General features: G+C 34.9%; 1 protein-coding gene across 1 annotated transcript; it reads left to right on the forward strand.

The window, feature by feature from the left end:
• Positions 1 to 502: 502 nt before the first annotated feature.
• On the forward strand, positions 503 to 17,277 carry LOC107193743 (ATPase family AAA domain-containing protein 2-like). The gene is made up of 9 exons (XM_015583246.1): positions 503 to 656; positions 791 to 939; positions 4,086 to 4,355; positions 6,635 to 6,826; positions 8,675 to 8,856; positions 11,444 to 11,630; positions 12,885 to 13,070; positions 14,465 to 14,600; positions 16,964 to 17,277. The coding sequence occupies exons 1-9, from the start codon at positions 503 to 505 to the stop codon at positions 17,275 to 17,277; spliced, it is 1,770 nt and encodes a 589-aa protein (XP_015438732.1).
• The last annotated feature ends 3,136 nt before the right edge of the window (positions 17,278 to 20,413 follow it).

Below are 20,413 nucleotides of genomic sequence, written 5' to 3' on the forward strand. Positions count from 1 at the left end.
GGGCGTTTTCAAGGAGTCATGTGTTATCTGGGCTTTGATACGGAAAACATGTAAAATGTCATTTAAAAAAAAAAGAAGAATTATAAAGTGGACATAATATACTCTTTGGCTCTGGGGTCCACGCATTATAAGATACATACGTCGATGCGCGGATATCTCTGTGAATAAACTATGCGTTTCGCGGAGGCACGCGAACATCGTCCGAAATCGCGAGCTCGGCGATTCGCATGTTTTGCATGGGCGAAACGTCGAAAAACCATGAAATTACATTGTGAATCGATTTGAAATCAGCGAGCACCGTACCGAAAAAAATTCCAGTGAAACTCACAGAACCCGCACGATGTACGTGTGCATCGGTCGTGGGTAGTGTCTGCAGCGGACCACCGGTGGCTGGGTATTCGTCGGGAACAAAAACAGGTACAACGGAGATCGAATGGTGACTCGATGAGGATACGTTGGTCGGGCATGCGAAGGAAAAGGTCGGACGCCCGTGTCACGAAACATGTCCTACCCGAAGGATTTCTCTTGCGTCGGAGGCCTCGAGAAGCACATCCGTGTGGTTAAGGAAACGGTTCTGTTCCCGCTGATGTACGGCGATGTGTACGCGCGATTCAACCTGAAACCACCGAGGGGCTTGCTCTTTTACGGGCCTCCTGGTAAACTAAAGCGTTCTACGGTTCGTAATGAGAGTACGATCCTGTGGGAAACGTAATTCCTGATTGACGATCCTCCTTTCTCCCCCCCTCTCTCTCTCTCTCTCTCTCTCTCTCTCTATCTCTGTCACACGCAGGCACAGGAAAGACCCTCGTTGCCAGTGCGTTGGCTGTCGAATGCAGCAATTCCGAACGTAAGGTGTCCTTCATATCCCGTAAAGGCTCGGATTGTCTTAGCAAATGGGTCGGCGAGAGCGAGAAGAAGCTTCAGAAAATTTTTTCCATGGTTAATATGTTTCATTGATTTTATCTACAGGATAGTATAATCTAAAGAAATAATGTAGATCGAACAATTTCGTGGCATTTACACGGTACACTCCGAAACTTCCGAACACTAAAATTGAAAGAGTAATGTTTTGAAAAGTGTTAAGGAGACCCGGTCGGTTTGACAGAGAATTATACTATACGTTGCCATGCTACAGAGCGAGAAAGGAAATACTCTCGGTACCATTAGTTAGAAACATTGGTTAATGGTTTTTTTTTTATTATCAATTGCTTAACCCTTCACCGGTCACATGAATTTTTCGCGGACAAACGGACCCGTGTGCCGTCTGTGAGAGTGGTATTTTTGAGAACGTGTGTAATAATGAAATTTTGACAACACTCTTTAGAGGTCTATATAAACGGAATTTAAAAATTTAGTCTTTTCGACTGATACATTGACAAACGTAAATTTTCAAAGAAAGGAAACATTATGAAAGACAAATTCAACAGGCCTGAGATCGTGCTCATTTTGGAATTACTAGAAAATTTATAAGCAATCTCACAGGGGGTCGTTTTTCAATTACGTAAGCATAATTTTGGCGATTTCTTCTCTCCTTCAACCCCCAGTATAAAAATTCGTAAGATTTTGTATTCCAACCCCCTTTCCCTCATTCTTACGTAATATTTTTTACGTATTGCATGTCTTCAGTCGTTAAAATTCTTTTAAAGGTTTATATAATTCATTTAACTCGGTTTCGGGAAATTTAAATTAAAATTACTTTTCTGGAACATTATTGATAGAATTTCTATTTATTCTTCTTAGAAACACCTCTGGATACTCGAGAGTAAACTTACATATTAATTACACTAACAAAATTAAAATTGTAATGACAATTAGAATTATATGGACTTAAATTTTGTTGCTTGTCCATGGACTTTTCCCAAGTGATTCTATAATAGAGAGTGAAGTTTTATCGAGGGCATTATTTTCTGTGTTTTCTTCAGCATCTATTTCGATCTCAGAAATCCACTTTGCAACGTCTGCCCCTGTATTCTGATTATGTAAGGGAGAGTGGGTAGGTTTGTGTCAGTTTTCAATTAATTTATTAGTGATTAAAATGCCAAAGAAACACACTTTAAGGGGTTATGCCTACTTGCGAGCTCGAAAAAAGAGATGTACTTTCGGAATTTATTTTGAAAAAACTTGAAAACTTTTTTAAACATGCTTCATTGTATTCGAAAGTGTACATTTTAAAATGCTTATAGTAATTTCTTCGATGCAAAATATGAATAAATAGGGGAAATATCAGCGATCTCCCGGCAGCGTTTTTATTTTAGGCGTTTTGCCGTAACCACTGTAACTTCGAGTTCGTTTGTCTGAAATAAAAAATCCGAGCAAATTTAGTTAGTATATTAAATTATCTAGTGGCCGATTGTTCATTATCCTGAAAAATTAATTTACGACAAAATGGCAGCTGTTCAAGATCGAAGTATCGATTTTCGCCCAAAAAATCGTTCATTTTAGATCTATAAAATAAAAACTACGCAATGAAATACAAAAAGCCATGATCAGGCACGAGATTTTTATGTATAGAATGAGTCTACCAAAGATGAATCAGTTAGGTACAGCGATTCTCGAGATATTTCACTGATTTTCAAAATGTGGTTTTGAGAAAATACGTTTAAATTTTCAAGTCAGGTTTACAACCGAATCAATGCAAATTTTTTATATATAGTTATTCTTAGTATTACGGCTTCATATAGCCTTGAGTATTTACTAATACAACCATAAATTGTATTAGGGCACAGTATCCATAACTCACGCACCTCTAGAAAGGGATTCCCTTCGTGCGCGACACTTTATATCTGTTTCGAAGCTTCCAAAGCCGTATACTTCAAACGGACGTAACTTCGCCAATTTTGGTCAGATCAATTTCTAACTTTCACATAATATTTCTAAACGATTTAAACTCTCGAGAAATTCCATGTCCGAGGCGACTGCTCCTTGTTGCAATAGTGTCGATAGATTGCGCGTACTGTCTTATGGTAGGGATGAAATGAGACCGAAGGACAGAAGTTGTGCTGGAGTAACTTCTCTTTTGCTCGTACATCGCAGAGGGAGAGGAGAAAGCGACTGGAGTGCGATGAGGAGAAGGAATGATCCACGCATGTAATGCCTCCACTACAGCCGTAGGAGAATCCCCCAGTAACAGCTCCATTAGAAAATTACTCCAGTTATTGTCCTCTCTCTCTAGTGCTGACTTCATCCCTACCATAAAATCGCGCAGTCTATTATACAGGGTGTAAAAAAAATATTGGAGGACCCGGAAATGGGAGGCTCGTGAGGTGATTTGAAACAAGTTTTTCCTTAGCAAAAATGTTATTCGAGGCTTTGTTAACGAGATATTAATGAAAAACCTCGACCAATCTACGCGCTGCGATTGGTAGCCAATGTTACCGCAGGAACTCGGCCGGCAGACTCGCGCTCTGATTGGTCGAGGTTTTTCGTTAATATCTCGTTAACAAAGCCTCGGACATCATTTTTGCTAAGGAAAAATTTGTTCCAAATCACCCCTTGAGTCTTTCATTTCCGGGTCCTCCAACATTTTGGTTACACCCTCTATGTGTCTATGATGGCAACACAACACAAGTGAGTGGATGGGGGCTGGTGTTACTGTTCATGTGGCCTCACGGGCGAATGTTTGGCCAGGCCTGGTGTGAGGAAACTCCCGATACAGTCAGGCAACAATGACTTCGCGTATACTCAAACCCAACTTGATGGTAAGAGGAAGAAAAATTGATCTGTAGGTACTGCCGTTAGATGTCGTATCATCAAGCCGTCCCAGTTATCGATTATGCATTTTCGCTAACGCCCGTTTGTTTACATTTGCGCTTCGATCGATTCGGAGTTGGCCCGGATGGAGTCTAAGGACACTCTTATTATTTATAATTTCCGTCACTGCACTCACTCATAGAGAAAAGGTCTGTCTTGAGAATGTATATAACACGAAACTTGAATTTTATTGTCTAAGTAGTACACTCCACCCCTACCACCCTATATAATACTTAAAAACGTGAAGTGCGTCTAATGCTGTCTGATGCTCTATAAATTGACGCGAGCTGACTTATTGAAATGAAGTGTATGTTTCCTGGAAATAAATCTTCCAGGCTCAACAATCGAAACCTTGCATCATCTTTTTCGATGAGGTCGACGGGCTTGCGCCCGTAAGATCCAGCCGGCAAGACTTCGTGCACGCCAGTATTGTCTCCACTCTCCTGGCCTTGATGGACGGCTTGGAGAACAATTCAGAGATCATAGTAATTGGAGCAACGAACAGAATCGATGCTATAGATCCAGCGTTAAGGAGACCCGGTCGGTTTGACAGAGAATTATACTTTCCGTTGCCATGCTACAAAGCGAGAAAGGAAATACTCTCGGTACCATTAGTTACAAACATTGGTCTTTTAAACTGTAACACCTGTACAGGGTGATCCGTAAACGGATCGAACAATTTAGCTGCGTATAGTACCCGTTCCAGTGGACGAAAAGTGTCCAGTCCAGTTTATTTCGGTTCTTACTAGAGTTCTTACTATCCGGACATCCGAGTACTCGAATTACTCGTTATAACTCGAAATTTGTTGAATCGAAATCCGGACATGAGTCTATGGATATCTGTACTTGGATCCGAGTATCCGAGTACCCGGTTTCGGACCTTTTATCATGGTAACTCGAATATACAGGGTGGAGCATATAACTGGTACCGCTTCAATTACTGCGTAAGTAATCATTTTAGTGAAAAATGTTTCAGAAAAAGTTGAATGGTTTTAAGGGGGACATAATTTGACGTAATTCTCTTTTTTGTAAATGGATGCGTAGGGAGCATATGAAGGTCAGGTTCGTTTTTCAAATGGAATTATATATTTTTTATTACGTTAATCAATCCAGCAGTAATTCTGCAGAAACAATATTAAAATGTTCATATAGACACAAAAACGATTATGTTAAGATATTGTAACTGCAATTATTTGAATTGGCGTAAGTGGAACTACTCCCAGATAGCAGATGATGCCTTGAAGACGTCCATTTTACGTCTAAGGCGTCTTTAAGCCGTCTTTAAGCCGTCTTCAAGGCGTCATTAGACGTCGTGTGCTATCTGGGCTGCGATAACTCCCAAAATATTAACTTAGGCGATAATTGCTACAGATGAAATGTGCTCGACTGCGATCACATAGTGAATTATTCATCGAGATAGTTTTGAATAAAGAATTCGAAAACATCTTTCCTGAACTTTTATAACTTTATCTAACACATGTAAAAATCGTCATGTAGAATAAAAGATATTTACAGAACGGTAATCTTTTGTTTATGTTATTATCAAAATTCCCCAACAGTGAAACATCTGTAGAATTAGTTTTCGATACATCAGTTGGTAGAATTTCTTTAAAAATTATCTAATGATCATAGTAATACATATCACTGAATATGTTATAATATTATCCATAACATTCGTTAGTAAAAAAATTTTAAGTTCCATTTAAAAAAGTGAAGATGTCCTTGAAGTTTCGAAAAATGCTAATGATAGAAAGAAATCTAATAATTCACTATGTGGTCCCGTTCGAACCATACAGATTTCATCTGTACCAATTTTCGCCCAAATTATTGCTTTGGGAGTTATCACAGTGACTGTCCTTATTGTTAGATACAGGGTGTCTGCGCGAACAGTATACAGTCCATTATTTCCTAAACTATTTCATATACAAGAAAGCTGTCTACATTAAATTGAATGTCACGAGGGGGCTAATTAACAGGCTATGGCGAATTTTTTTAAACATTATTACTTTAAGGGATATGAAAGTCAAGTTTGGTTTTTTAAATGGAATTATATATTTTTGTATATATTTATTTGGAATTATATATATTTTAATAAACAAAAATGTCTACAAAATGCAGCAGTTATTCTGATTATTGAAGGGACTCCGCCCCTTCCCTTGCACCCCCTCCTAGAGAAAAATTTAGCTCTAACCTGACCCGAATTCGTTTCTGTTGAAATTAAAATGAAGTGAAGTTGCGGGGGAAGGGGCGGACTCTCTCCCACGCCCACGCCTTTCATAAAAATTTCCCATATAATTAACAATTTCACCACCCCTCGCTCCACGCATTTACTCAAAGAAGCAGATATTCTAATAATGTAGTATTTGTAAAATTTAAATTATGAAGTTAAACATACACCATTATATTGCAAAATTAATTTGTTAATAACTTTTCAAGAAATAAAGAGCGACCGCAAAAACTTCCTCAAGGTCACTGAGGAGGGTGACCTTGACAACATATGCCGAAGTCAAGATCATCAGAGATTCCTCCCCTATTTTAAATATTTACCAAAAACCTGTCAATTTTCTTGATTATAATTTAATAAACGTAGTTTAGTATTAGACAGGTGATTGGTCTATTATCCGAAAATCTTTTATCCGAACACACATGCTCCCTATTACATAGTTCGAATATGGGAAACTCTACTGAACCTCCCATTTTCAACGTATGACCTTGGAAAGGTTGAACCAAAGGGTATCTCTTGCAAAATTAACTCACGGTTGTACATACATCTGTCGACTGGACATTCTCCGTTCACTTAACGAGTACTACGCGTACTTAAATTGCTCTACAACCTTTTCATAATGACGGCTATAAAACGTGTTATTCTATCCGTGACCATTAGGTGCACATCAAAAGTTGGAAGCAGAAACCGCCACAAAAATTTCTGGCATGTCTGGCTTCAAAGACGGTTGGATTTTGTGGCAGCGATCTGCAAGCTCTTTGCGCCGAGGCAGTTATGTGTTGCGTACGGAGAAACTATCCAGAGATATATACTTCGAAGGCGAAGTATCAGATCATCGAACGACATCTCAAAGTAATTGAAACACAAAATTACGATTAATTTACGATTTTACTTTAATCCCCTTCTTTGCTAACCGTTACAGTTTTCCTTAGCAAAGCGATTTTCTTAACGCGAGCTGTTTTTCTCTCTCAAAATGGTATAGGTTCAGTCAGGCCTAGATTAAGATTTTTTTGTGGCTATTAAATCTTCGAGGGCCTTCTTGGTTGAAAAGCGGGGGGAGGGTAAAAATATGATAACAATGAAACATGCAATAAAATACATAAAACTTCAAAAATTGTAATTTATACCAAGTAAAATTAAATATCTTTTAATCTTAACGATCGCTTAATTATAATGAACAATGCTACGTTATATTTTCACAACTTTGATCCCATTTATTTCTACATTTGTGCAATTTTTAATTATTTCAAAAGGGAAACAGTAAATAAAATTTCATTCAATTATTTTTTGACATAGACGGAAGGCTTGTAATTAGTGCAAAAATTGGTGCGTTTTTGATATCCTATTCACTATAGCCCCGGGCCCCATTCTACGCCACCCATTTATGTATGTCAAAAAAATGTAACGTTCTTTGATATTTTGGCATACAAAAAATAGCATTCTATTTAAAAAAACGAAGGTGACCTTCAAATCTTCGAAACGTCTCCACTTACAATAAAATATATGCATTACATAATGTATCCCTCCAAACCATACAACTTTTCTATAAAAAATGTTTTCATACAATGCATACTTTAGAAGTTATTCAGGGTGAAAAAGTTGCGTGGATCGCCTTGTATTCTGTATCTTGTGTGCAATACAATACATATATGTATTCTTCAGGTCGTTCCGCGTTAAATTGATTACCTTTTATCGTTGATTTCAGAAATTTTCATGAAATTGAGAGATGTTATAGTCGGTGTAAAAGTGGGCATTGTTTAAGTTATTATTTTTGTCGTTTCGAATTTATTTGAAAAGACAAGTTTTAGAAATGACCTTTTATCTCAGAAACTGTTGTAATTGTATAGACTTTGATATTTTTACGTGAAAATGTTCTTAGACAACAAAGTACAGTAGAGACATAAATGTTTTAAAATTTGTAATCCTTACAAAATATCATATTTTCTTCTGATAGAAAATCTGCTTGTAATCTTTCTATTTGATTCCGACTTTTATAAATTAGTCTATTAAATTCTATGTTTGCAGAGGATTCCCCCATTTATTATACAGTAGGACTCCCTATAATACGGATGATGTACATATGTATGAATTCCGTGTTATACGGGATCCTTAAAACTAAATAAATTTTTTTTAGTTCTAATAGGCATAATAAAATACAATAGGGTAAACCGAACCAGTGAATAACCGAATCGTGGAATTTACGGACGTTTGAGATTAATACTTGAATGTATTTATATATAACAACAAAACAGCTATTGAAATTGCAGTTACATTTATTTTTCTTGAAATTTTTATAAAAATAGGAACTTGTAGTTTTTTAAAAATTATTTATAAAGTACAAAACGTGTAAAAGCCCAGTAAATGACTACTACATTTCTGAAATATTTTTAATAAGAATTGTACATATTACATAATGTTTGCTTAATACCCTAAACTAAAAATATGAGATATTAAAAATGTAACTGCACTCCATTTATAAACATTTAGTAATTTTTAAATTTATAATTTACATTTCTTTGCTTAATGGTTATTTACTGGTATGCAGTCAATTACTGATCGGTTTACCCTATGCATTTTATTTCATTTCAGAACAATAAAAACGCAATGTTTTTTTTGTTAATTTTTAGTTCGTGTTATAGGAGTTACCACGTTAAACAGGGTCGTACTGTACTTTTTCTGACGAGTGTCATTGTGTGACAGGTCGAAAAGCAAGATTTCCTGAAGGCTCAGCAGAATATCGTGCCGGCATCCCACCGCGTTACGGTCGCGCCTGTGAAATCTTTGTCGTTTAAAATTCAGCCTCTGCTCCAAGACAATTTGTCACGCATTCTGTCGCAGCTCGAGATCCTTTGTCCAACAGGAATGTTAATCTGCGACGTCATGTGAGTATTAGGTCACAATCCAGTTGAACTGCTCCTAGATAAATCGCGGGAAATACTAAGCTGTCATCTCCCAGCTGTGGTGCAAGCGAATTTCTGAGAAATCGTAAAAAGTGCGGGTAAAAGTTACAATCAACGACAAATTAAAAATAGGAAGATTAATGAAAGAAATCAAAATTCGAAGTTACACGTCTTCGGGTCGATTAATGCTAAACTAAATGTCGTTGTATAATTGAAAACAAGACTTTATTGTGTCTTCTAATTCGTCTTATACTAGATATTTTAAAGTTCCATTATTTACATTCAAGGTAGATAAGATTCTTCGTAGATTTGTAGTATAAACAATTCATTCTATATTTAAAGTGAATAGGTACTTTTTTGAGCGATAGATACAAAACGAAAAATATCTGTGATTACCCGTTATAAATGAATCTCTTAATAAATATTATAGTTATTTTTTTTATTACAATTTTGTAAACTGACGTTGACTTTTAGATTGAATAAGTTTGAATAATAGTTTGTAAGTGATTACATGGCAAGCTGAAACGTGATTCGATAAATCATGAATCGTGTTTCGATAAAGAACTTAGATGAAGAAATTAAAAGATTTCGATGAAACAAGTGAAAAAGTTGAAATAATAAATTCCTTTCAAGACTTGGTAGCACTATAACGTAAGAATTTTAACAAAGCTGATATCAACATATTTACGCTTTGTTAATATTAGGTACACCAATACTTAATCTACTATATTGTTAATAATAAGGTAATATATTTTAAATTAAAAACGTGTTTGTGACCTTTCAGTGTACAAAACATAGTATAGGATGATGGAAAGTTATTATACAGGGTGGAGCAAAATTACTGGATTTAATTTTGCAATAACATTTGAACAAAGTGAAATAAATGAAAGATTGAAATTAAAAATGGAAGTTTGTTGTTTGCCTTTTTTTTTTATATCAAGTGTGGAAAATTATATCCGTTAAGTGTGCACCATGATTTTGGAAGCAAGAATAGATTCCTTTCATGCTGTTCTCCATTATTTTTTCAAGTGTTGCAGGTGTCCAGGCAATTTCTTCACGAATGTTGTCTTTCAGGGCGTGTAAAGTTTACGGCTTATTAACATAAACTTTTTCCTTCGGATAGCCCCACAGAAGGAAATCTGGCGCGGTCACATCGGGTGGTCTCGGTGATCATCTCAAATCGCAGTTTTGTGAGATTATGCGATTTGGGACGTGTTGCCACAAAAGTTCCATTGTAAAAGTAAATTTTGGTTCGTTCAGCAATAGTGTACCTTCCCATACTTAAATCTCCTAAGTTTTCACTGCAAAATAAAAAAAAATTATTAACAGCATAAACAAGTTATAATATCTTTAAATTCATCAGTTACTTTTTCCCCACCCTGTAATATACATATGTAAATAAAGCAATATGCAGATGTTAGTAGTGGTATATGTGTATAATATTATATGTATAGTAGTATACAATGTACATATGTATCTACTTTACTTTACAGTACAGATTACCTGACAAGTATTTTTCACTTCACCTCAAATACGTACATATAGAAGAATCATGGTAGACATTGATAAATTAGAACAATTTTATATATTTCTTCTAATAATATAAAGAAAATGATAATTCAGGAATTTCTCGATAGTGTGATATATGAAATAAGCAGACTGCGGATCTTTCCGCAAAATAATATTTTATAATGTAATTTATAAGAAGAAGAGTAAAAACAAAAATTTCTTTCTTCCCTTAAATGTCTTATGGGGTTAAAAGTAAAACAATAAACTCCTTCTATACATATCTCATGTAATTTTCGCCTCTTATTGCATTTTACAGAGTGTCCTACGGGCTATAAATGCATGAAACTCGCATTCTAATTATAAATAGGGATAAACCGACACCATCGAAGTATCAATACTTTTACTCATAACTTTTAACGAAAAAGAGTATTGATATCTATGTACTTAGTATCGCATCAAAACATGAATTTTCGAAGAATTTTTATTAATATAATGTATTTTAATCAGAGTTGAGCAGAATTCTATTCGAATAATACACAGTAAAAAGCGGCTGTATCTATGGGCGTCATCCCGAGCTTTAAACAGTCAACGATATTAAATAATTAGTTACCAAATGTCGATTTATTCAGGAAGAAGTGTTAGTTCTTTATAAAAATTGGAATTTCCATGTTTAAATGATAAAAAATGATGTATGTAGTGGTTTTTTTTTAATCTTTTATTTGATATTCCAAGCTTTTTATCTAGATAGTAAATTTGCCCATCTCTGATTTTAACGAAGATATTTATATTTTTATTAATGAACATTTATTAACGAACATTTATTAATAAAGTAATATAACTGAACGAAAACCACCTTCGCATTCATTAGCTTTTATATCGATTAATCGCTCCATTCGATATTCGCCGATATGAGTATTTTTTTGCGATAACGAGTATGTGTATATCGCAACCAAAAGTATCGATTATTTACTTGTATTTACTTGGATCGGTTCATCCCGGGTTATAAGTAATCGAGGACCACGAGGGGGTAAGAAAACTGCTTTAAGAGTTTTCTTTACAGTACTGGCAGAGCCGCATCCAGATCGACCAGCTGTCCGAGAATTTTATTATGTGGCAACGATGATTCTCACACTCGTCATCTGGGACCGGCGTTACTTCACACATTGGAGCATCTCCCCTGTCATGTGTTAGACGTTATGACTTTATTCGAGGAAACTGGTAAAGCCGCAGAAGAAGCTATCATTCAAGTAACTAAATACAATGAATTCTCTAAAGAAGGTCGATACGGCTTCGTAACGAAATACAATTACTACACAAACGTATCCGTTCATTTCATACGTACGGTATATTTAAAATATTAACACACTTCGCGCTGATTATGTATAAACGCGAGCATCCCGGCCGAGCTCTGATTGGTCGGAGTTTTTCGTTAATATTTTACTGACCAAGGAAAAACTTGTTCCAAATCACCTCACGAGTGACCCATTTCAGGGACCTATAACACTTTTGTTACGCCCTGTATAAAGGTTCCGACTGAAACAGTTTTGAAGGAACTTTATTCTGAATAACTGTTATAAGGGACATAAATTTAAGACTATATCAGTGTCAGTTTCAGTTAAGGCTCTTATATCAGCTTTAATATCAGTTCTGTAACCGTTACTTTTTAGATTCTATCTAAGTTCCAAAACGATTATAGAACCGATTCCTGCAACGATTGTACTGAATTTTATTACGCTTATACATAGATTACTGTATACAGGGTGGCCCACATCACTCTTAACAGCTCAATATCTCGAAAACTATGCCATCGATTTTAAAGTTCTTGGTCTTAAATTGCATGAATCTGAAGGGCCTTTCTAACTACATAAACATGAAGTGGCCCCACCTTCCCCTTTAAGGGGAGGCGGGGGTACCTTTATAATTTTAAATGGAACCCCCTATAAAACGTTACATATTTAGATTCTACAGGAAGAAACAAGTAAATTTGGTCTGAAACATTTTTTAGTCAGATATTTCCATGATGAGATATAACAGTTTGAAGTTTCGACTTGTAGGTACTTACTTGAAGCGCTTGGAAATTGCGTTATTGAATTATACGCTCTTCAGTTCTCTGCGTATTTGTGAAGAAATAAAATGTTCTTTAAATTAAATGTTCAAAATGTCCACCACGGGCTTGTAAACATTTATTTACTCGAAACATCAAAGTTGTTCCAACATTTGTTAACATTTTAGGACTCACTGAAGCGCAAGCGTCACGTATTCTTTGTTTCATATTCTCTTTTGTCGTCGGCGGTTCAAACATAACAATAGTTTTCGAGATACTGAGTTGTTAAGAGTTATGTGGGCCACCCTGTATATGTATACATATAAGCATATGTTTTGCGAAGTATGGAATTGTATAACTTTATTTTCGACTGTATTTTAGGAATACCATAAACTTATTTTGCTATTCAATCTAATCATTCTATTGAATTAAATTCTTTTATTGATTTTGCATTCAGAAAATGAAGACGGCTCGTCGAAGTTTACCATCGTTGCTCTACGTTCCTGACATCTTAGCTTGGTGGGATTTAGTGGACGAAGCAGCTCGTGTCGTGTTCACGTCCCTGATGCAGAACCTAGATCGATCTGTATACTTGTTGGTTTTGACTACGGCTAACTGTTCATTAGAAGAATTACCGGAGGACGTAAGAAACATTACCCCTTAAACAGCCATGTGAATTTTTTTTTTTGTGTGAAGAAAGAAACAATATAAAATAAAATTGTTTAGTGGTTGGCATAAATTGAACTTAAGCATTGATACGTTAACAGGTGGTAGTAAGTATATGACGGGTTTGAGGGCGTTCCGTTTCCGAAATACCAGAAAATTTCTCTAACGAACAAACAAAAGAGTATAAGTTAGAATTATATATTCGTTTGCAGAGAAGCACTTTTAATATTTAATATTTAATATTTAATACTCGATACTCGATACTCGATACTCGACACTCGATACTCGATACTCGATATTCACAATATTTAATATTCAATATTTAATTAAAACCCAGAAATTGTCCGCGAGCGTTAGCTGGGCGTTTCCACACTGTACATACTTGGGCCACCCAGGGTCACTGTAATAAATTAAGTACGAGCCGAGACGTACCACTCGAAATGCAGAAGTCTTGGAGGACTTCCCCATCGAAGATTTCTGAACATCGGGGTGTTGCGTCTGGATAATGTCTCCGGCGTTTTCTCACGTTGGCTAAAACGTGCGGTGCCTGGAGTTGGCTCAGCACGTGGTAGGGGTGGGACATTATCCGGAGACGTTCGGCATTGGATTTTCACATAGAAAACCCCGTGGATAGGGGGTGGAAACGGGCATCTTAAAAAGGTTCGCTACTGGAAAGCTCGGCGTCAGTTTTAGACAATCAGTTGTCGAGTCACCTCGTTATAATACCAGTCATTCGAACGTGTATTTTAAAAATTTAATACAAATCAGTAAAGATTTTAATATCAAGAAATCTCTCAACATTTATTTCCCCCTACACCATCGAAGTCCCTATCCCAGGATAAATTCTTTAAATGGATTGACCGAAACAGGGGACAAGCAAAAATTTAGTTATTAAAATTTGCAACATAGTCATGACATCAAAACGAAAAATGTTATAAGTTCGACGAAGATGAAGATTTTGGCTTTGAAATTTTGTTTACAATATATATATATATATATATAAGTAATACTACACAGATTTTACGATTCGATAATTTTTTCAACAAAATTTTGTTTAAACAATGGAAAAAATTTATTTAAAAAATTATTGTAGTTCTTACATAATTGAATTCAGTGCAGAAAACGACATAAAAGTACTTATTTTCAAAATTTTATCCTGAAAATTACTGTTAGTTGATCTCATCTGAATGCCCCCCCCCACTCTCCCACCTTTAAAATACTTGCGTTAGGTGGGACACTTTGTATGAATGCGTGACTTTATAGTTACGTGGCGTTATAGGGAGGTTAATTTTTAAAAGTTACGGCATAGATTAATTGTAGTTTATAGTTTTGATGAAACGAATATGTATATGTATACAACTCCACTTTTAGGTGGCCTCTCTATTCGACAAACATCAAGGGGAGATGTTCGAAGTTACACCCCCAGGAGAGCAAGAGCGTGAATCATTTTTCAAGCAGTTATTCATCAATTCGGCGTCCGATATTGAATCGAATCAATCTTCGCAAGGTATAACATCGATAAATCGTAGAGAATTTAATAACTAGTCTGCGGATGTTTGTGGGTTTATGTTACCAGTTTAGAGTTTGGGATTGCTTGTTCGACGAACAGTGAATTTAGATTTCTTATGGCGTCTTGCCACTGTGAAGCCCTGAAAAATTGTCATTTCTTGAGAATTTTTTTTCAGTGAACGAAATGTTCAACATGTGTGAAGTGTTGTTTATTTATTAATACACTTCTTGAGAGTATAAACGAATTTTTTTTTAAATTTTGAACAGTTTTGTTTTCACATACATATACAGCGCACGAAAGTGAGCGTCTTGAAAAAATTGTGTTGCTGGCATAGGTGATTCCGAGAGAACGAAGCATCAGAATCAAAAAATTCAAACGGATTTTTAATCAGTATAGCAGGATGGAACTTTGTTAATTTCATGAATTTTCAAATAAACTTTTCAAGAAATATATCTTAAAGGTAGTTAAAGTGAAATATTTTTTAAAAATCGATTGTTTTGACCCAACCAGGTGTATGTAACCGCTTAATAACTTGTGAATGTCACAAGTGATCTCAATTTTTAAGCAATACCGTATGGCATACTACATATACTAATGTGTAAAAGTCGTAAAACGTAACAAAAAAATGAAAAAGGTCTCATAAACTCTTCTTTATTATTCTTCGTGCAACGAAATATGAAAATATTTCATTTTGTAGTTTCTATAATACTTTTTTTTCCATATACATATAGTCATCACCATTTATATCACCAATTCCAACGCATTAGTGACAAAAACATCGGGTCATTTAAAAGTTTTCTCTTTGAAAAAGGAGAATAATAATAACAATTATTTTAGAAGGTCGTGATGTTAGTAATGTTTTGGCTAATTCTCTCTGTTAATATGTTATGAAAACAGTGGATTTTGCGCAAACTGAAACGCACCCAAGGAAAACCAAAGAGGGAGGGAGGAGGCGGAAAACGGTTCTGCAAGCCGGTTGCGCGGAAAATTCTGAAATACGTAAGTAACCAGTATTTATGGAAAACAAATATATAATTCAGGAATTATTACTAATTTTTTAACAAATACAGATGAAGTGTCAACGTCACGGAGAACCAAAGTTGGGGGAAAAGCTCGGAACAAACTCTACACCGTACGATCGACTCAATTGGCAACGACAAAATCAAGTAATGCAATTCGAAACTCTAAATTTGAAATTTTTAACAATGCCTTACCATATGTTTTAAATTTAGCCTGCAAATTTTATGCATTTATAGCAAGTGATTGGCGAAAATTTTGATGTTACTTTTAACTATTCAGGTACTTTAAAGAAACAATTAAATTTTTCTATAATTCTCATTTGGGTAATTATTTACAAAGAGGCACACCTCACCAATTTCGGTTTTTTGTTCAGTTCATCATTCTGAACAACTTTTCTGTAAACATGTTACTACCACTCGGCCTTAATTTCCGAGATATTTGCAAGAAACTTTTGATCTAAAAAATTTATATTATTAGTGTAATGTTTGTAAGATAACGCAAAGTCCTAGATGATCGTTGATAATAGGTGATGAAATAACTGATAAAGTAAAAACAGATGTAATAGTTTATTGGCGTTTTTTCTAAAATGATTTAAACTTACTTTTTTTTGTCTATAGTAAATCCTTGATGAGTGTTCGAAGGCTCCTCCGGACTAACAAGGAGAAATCCCCAGATATAACGCTAACTTTTTAAAAACGTTTAGTGCAGTGATAGAGCTTGGAATTCTGAAGCCAATGGTATTTGTTTGAGTCGCATATAACCAATAATTTATGAAATATATATTATTCAGCGCTGAGGAGCCTTCGAACACACATCAAGGATTTACTGTAATATGGTTGAAAGTAGTAGGCTTGGAAAGAAAGTATGAAAAGAATAAAAATTCCAATTGGTTCCTTGTAACTAAGATAGCATGTTATTAACAGAATATGTTTTTAACGATCGAATCAAACTTCGCGCGGTTGACACATCAAATCGGGGGGAGGAAGCAATACAATTTTTTTTCTCCTGGAAGAGGGGAGGCATAATTCAATTTTTTTCTTCTAGGTGAAGGGGTGGAGGGCAAAATCCAATTTTTACTGCCAATGTAATGGAAAAGCCACTTTTTTCTGTTCAGTTTTTTTTTAATTCAAAGTATAAATGTATTTTTCCTTATTTTATTCGTTGAAAGATAAAATACTATTTCTTACATTCCAATGTATGACATTTATCGTAAAAACACATAAAACAATAATATTTACAACACTACGCGCATCTAATGAAAGATGTATGGCCACTTGTTAGACATAAAATAGCCGTAAAATGGTCTAAAGTAATAATAATGTAATTCGTTTATCCGTCAGAGATCAACGTGAAAAGGAAGAGCAGCGCTTCCGGGGAGGGTCCGGCATCGAAACGCTCGAAGAACGCTTCGGGGGGCAGCTTGTCAGCGTCGAGCAACGAGAAACTAACCGATCCGCAATCGGAAGAATTGCTCCAGCAGATCATCGCGGCGACGGACACGTGGCCGTGCCACGATCTGGAGATCCTCTACGCCTCCCTCGAATTAACGTTGGAAAGAAACGAGGATGGTCTGTGTTCCGCGGTGAAGGACTGCATCGAACAATTTGAGAAATTTCGACGGTTAAAAGTCCGCGTGAAAACGGAACAGGACTGAACGTACGTTTTTTTTTGTTTTTCTTTAAATATGCAGAACCGCCGCAGTCTGTAATTCCCCATTGCCACGAGCAATGTACCCCCTTTCACTAGTTAAAGCTGTAATTTTCAGTCGTTCCACATGGTAAACTAGGGGACGCTAACGAGTACCTGTTAATTTCTGGACACGCTTAATCAAATGTGATAGAAGCACGCATAAGATTGTCTTTTATTTCTTTTTTCTTTTTGTATGTATATATCGCTCTATTTTTGTCCCCATTTTGCACAATTGCGAAATTGCGTTTGCGAACATTCATGGATGTGACATAAGGTTTCGTTTGTTTAATGTGTACGTCTCTCAATTATATTATTAACGTTCATTTTGCTATAAGTGCTTTATTGAAATGATAAAATTATAGTATGTAGACGCGCGAATAGCATTATAAAGTAATGACATTGGTTGTTAATAGATTGGTTAATGTTAACTATTGGATCCTTTGATAAACTTTTAAGCAAACACATGTCTATAATTTTATATACACTGGGTGTCTTTATTATAAATGTTGAAAGTTTGTTAGTATTATCTATCGGCAGATTTTGGAAAAATTATTGTAAAAATTGTAGTTGAAACAAGCTTTATTAGAAAGTTTAGATTACAGACATTGTTTATACTCACATTTTTATACGATTATTTTAACAAATTCGAATGCAATAGAAATTTTATTTTTCTGTTCAAAATTTTGTTATATTCAGGAATAAAGGATTTTATTAATGTTTTTATTATATTCTGTTATAGATCAAATTCGCAGACTATTTAGTTATGATTAGACAGCGGATCAAGATAAACTTATGGGACTTGGACAGAAATTTGTTTTGTCATTAGGGGATTACAAAAACATAGTTTTTATTTTGCATATTTTGTATACGTGTTTTGCATACCTCATGATAAAACTATTAAACTTGTAGGCAATAGTTAATACGCCCCAGGTGACAAAACCCCTCATTATTGTTCAACATATACAGGTAAGGATACACCTTTAGAAATTACATGTTCGATATTTCCTCGGGGGTGCAGTATCACAATACGTGTTCGAATATCAAAAAACTGTGTTTCGAAATTTTCTATTTCGACTACATGGAATTGAAAGTAAACAATTTCAATAAATTCAAAGTCGAATAAAAACATCCAAGTTCGTGCAGGAAAATAACACATTACAAATGTGTATTTACTTGGTGGATATTTGTTGTGTTTGTGAGTCATTCTCTTTCATTTTTACATTTTATTATTTTTTTGTCGTACCTTTAACATTTTATAGAGAATTTAAAAAAAAACGTAAATTATTGTGTAGTTTCTTTTTTTTTTGCTAAAACTAGTTCTTCTTATGTCCTTCGATTTAATATAAATTTTGTCTGCTACTGAGTGCTCTGTCTGGAGATTTTGTTTTAGATTCAATAGGAATAAGCCAAAGTATTTAAATGATACAAAGCTTGATTCCCTTTAAAATTCAACTGAAACTGATGAAGACAGTAGCGATGATTAATAATTTTTCATTTATTGTGAATACAAATAAGTAAAAAAATCTTATATAGAATACTATTTTTTTATGAATTATTAAATGTGAAAAATTGAATTTCTAATGTGTAAATATGATTAACATATCAATATCTCGTAAATAAAACGTGTTTAACGAATTGATTTTTTCAACATTAGAACTACCGACCGAAAATTTACAAATTTAGTAATTGACTAATTTCTTTACTTTCATTTCGTAACAAAAGATGCAAAAGATCTGAGAAAATGTATTGTCAAAACATTTTAATCGTCGTTGTAAGAGTGTATGGACAAGTCATTTTGATTTGCTCGATAGTTCTAGTGTTAAAGAATATACAAGAATTTTGTTTACCAAGAAAACAACAGTAAAGCCTTTTGCCAACTATTTTTTATATGTGCCAGTACAAAGATTTTTTAAAATGTGGAGACGATCTTATCAAAGAAATCATTATTATTATTTGTATACAACTATTACTTATTTGTAATGAAAATTCTGTTGATGCCATGAAAGACGCCGATTCGCTAATTCGGGGTTGAATCTACGACGTGTTGTAATCGAAAACGCAAACTTTCATCTGACGAATATGCGCGCATATCAGGATGCAACTTGACACCGTTCTGAGGTATCAAAGCTTCCTGAATATGACCGAGACAAATTTAATTATTTGATTTTCTGTAATGGCAATAGAACCACAGCCACGTGTACACTTGAACGTGGCGAACGGTTATGCAACAAAGAAAGTGTTCAAGTTTATGCGGTTTAGAATAGAATTACTTTCTCCGCTGGAATAATGCAGCTTACAATAGAAAAAGTAATCTGTGTATCGAGAATAATATTCTTCCTATAATTATAAGATTGTAGATCTTTGTTTTTAATTAACTACCTAGTTGATTAAAATTAGGTCGATGCATACGCAATGGCCGATATTGCTGATATGCAAGGGAGAGTGGGTAGGTTTGGGTCGTGGTCGTGGGACGTTTGAGTCAGATAGTAGTATACATATATTTCCATCGTTGTTACGCATACCTTATTCGCATGTCAATTGTTCGTTGTTACAGTAGTAGAAGTAGTCATTACATACACGAGAAGTTTGTTACAGGTTAAATTTCTTGTGCAAGTATTAGTGCATTTTCATGGTAAGTTTAACAGAAATTGCTAACAACAGAATTGATGACAACATTTGGCAAAAAGATGGCAGGTATATGGCATAATTGCGTAATGATTATGTTCAAAGACGAACTGCCGAGGCTCGGCTTCGGACAAAAAACAAATTTATAAGGGTCTGAAACATTTCCCTCAGTGCGATTCTTGTGCCGACACGGATTATAATTAATCGAATACTGTATTTCCGGCCCACCTAATAGGAATAGTGTAAATGCATCCAATGAATGAACACATAAGAGATTTTGAAACTATTAAAGTCGAATTTTAAATGATAATAATATTAATCAATATTTAGCACATGAAAATTAGATTTTTTAAAATCTATGCCTTTTTACAACGTATAGACTTCAATTTGAAAACTTGGAAAAATGTAATTAATTAAAGTAAAAAGAAAACATACAGATTTCGATACACAGTGAATGAACAATATTAAACAGTAAA

The sequence above is a fragment of the Dufourea novaeangliae genome, unplaced genomic scaffold (assembly GCF_001272555.1).
Source record: "Dufourea novaeangliae isolate 0120121106 unplaced genomic scaffold, ASM127255v1 scaffold24, whole genome shotgun sequence".
NCBI classification, from domain to species: domain Eukaryota; kingdom Metazoa; phylum Arthropoda; class Insecta; order Hymenoptera; family Halictidae; genus Dufourea; species Dufourea novaeangliae.

What these genes read in the sequence shown, in the direction of transcription:
- LOC107193743 (XM_015583246.1), top strand. Translation starts at nt 503, where the DNA reads ATGTCCTACCCGAAGGATTTCTCTTGCGTCGGAGGCCTCGAGAAGCAC. An exon ending in ATGTTAATCTGCGACGTCAT is followed by an intron (nt 8,857 to 11,443) that starts GTGAGTATTAGG and finishes TTTTCTTTACAG; the next exon opens with TACTGGCAGAGCCGCATCCA. An exon ending in CAGAAGAAGCTATCATTCAA is followed by an intron (nt 11,631 to 12,884) that starts GTAACTAAATAC and finishes TTTTGCATTCAG; the next exon opens with AAAATGAAGACGGCTCGTCG.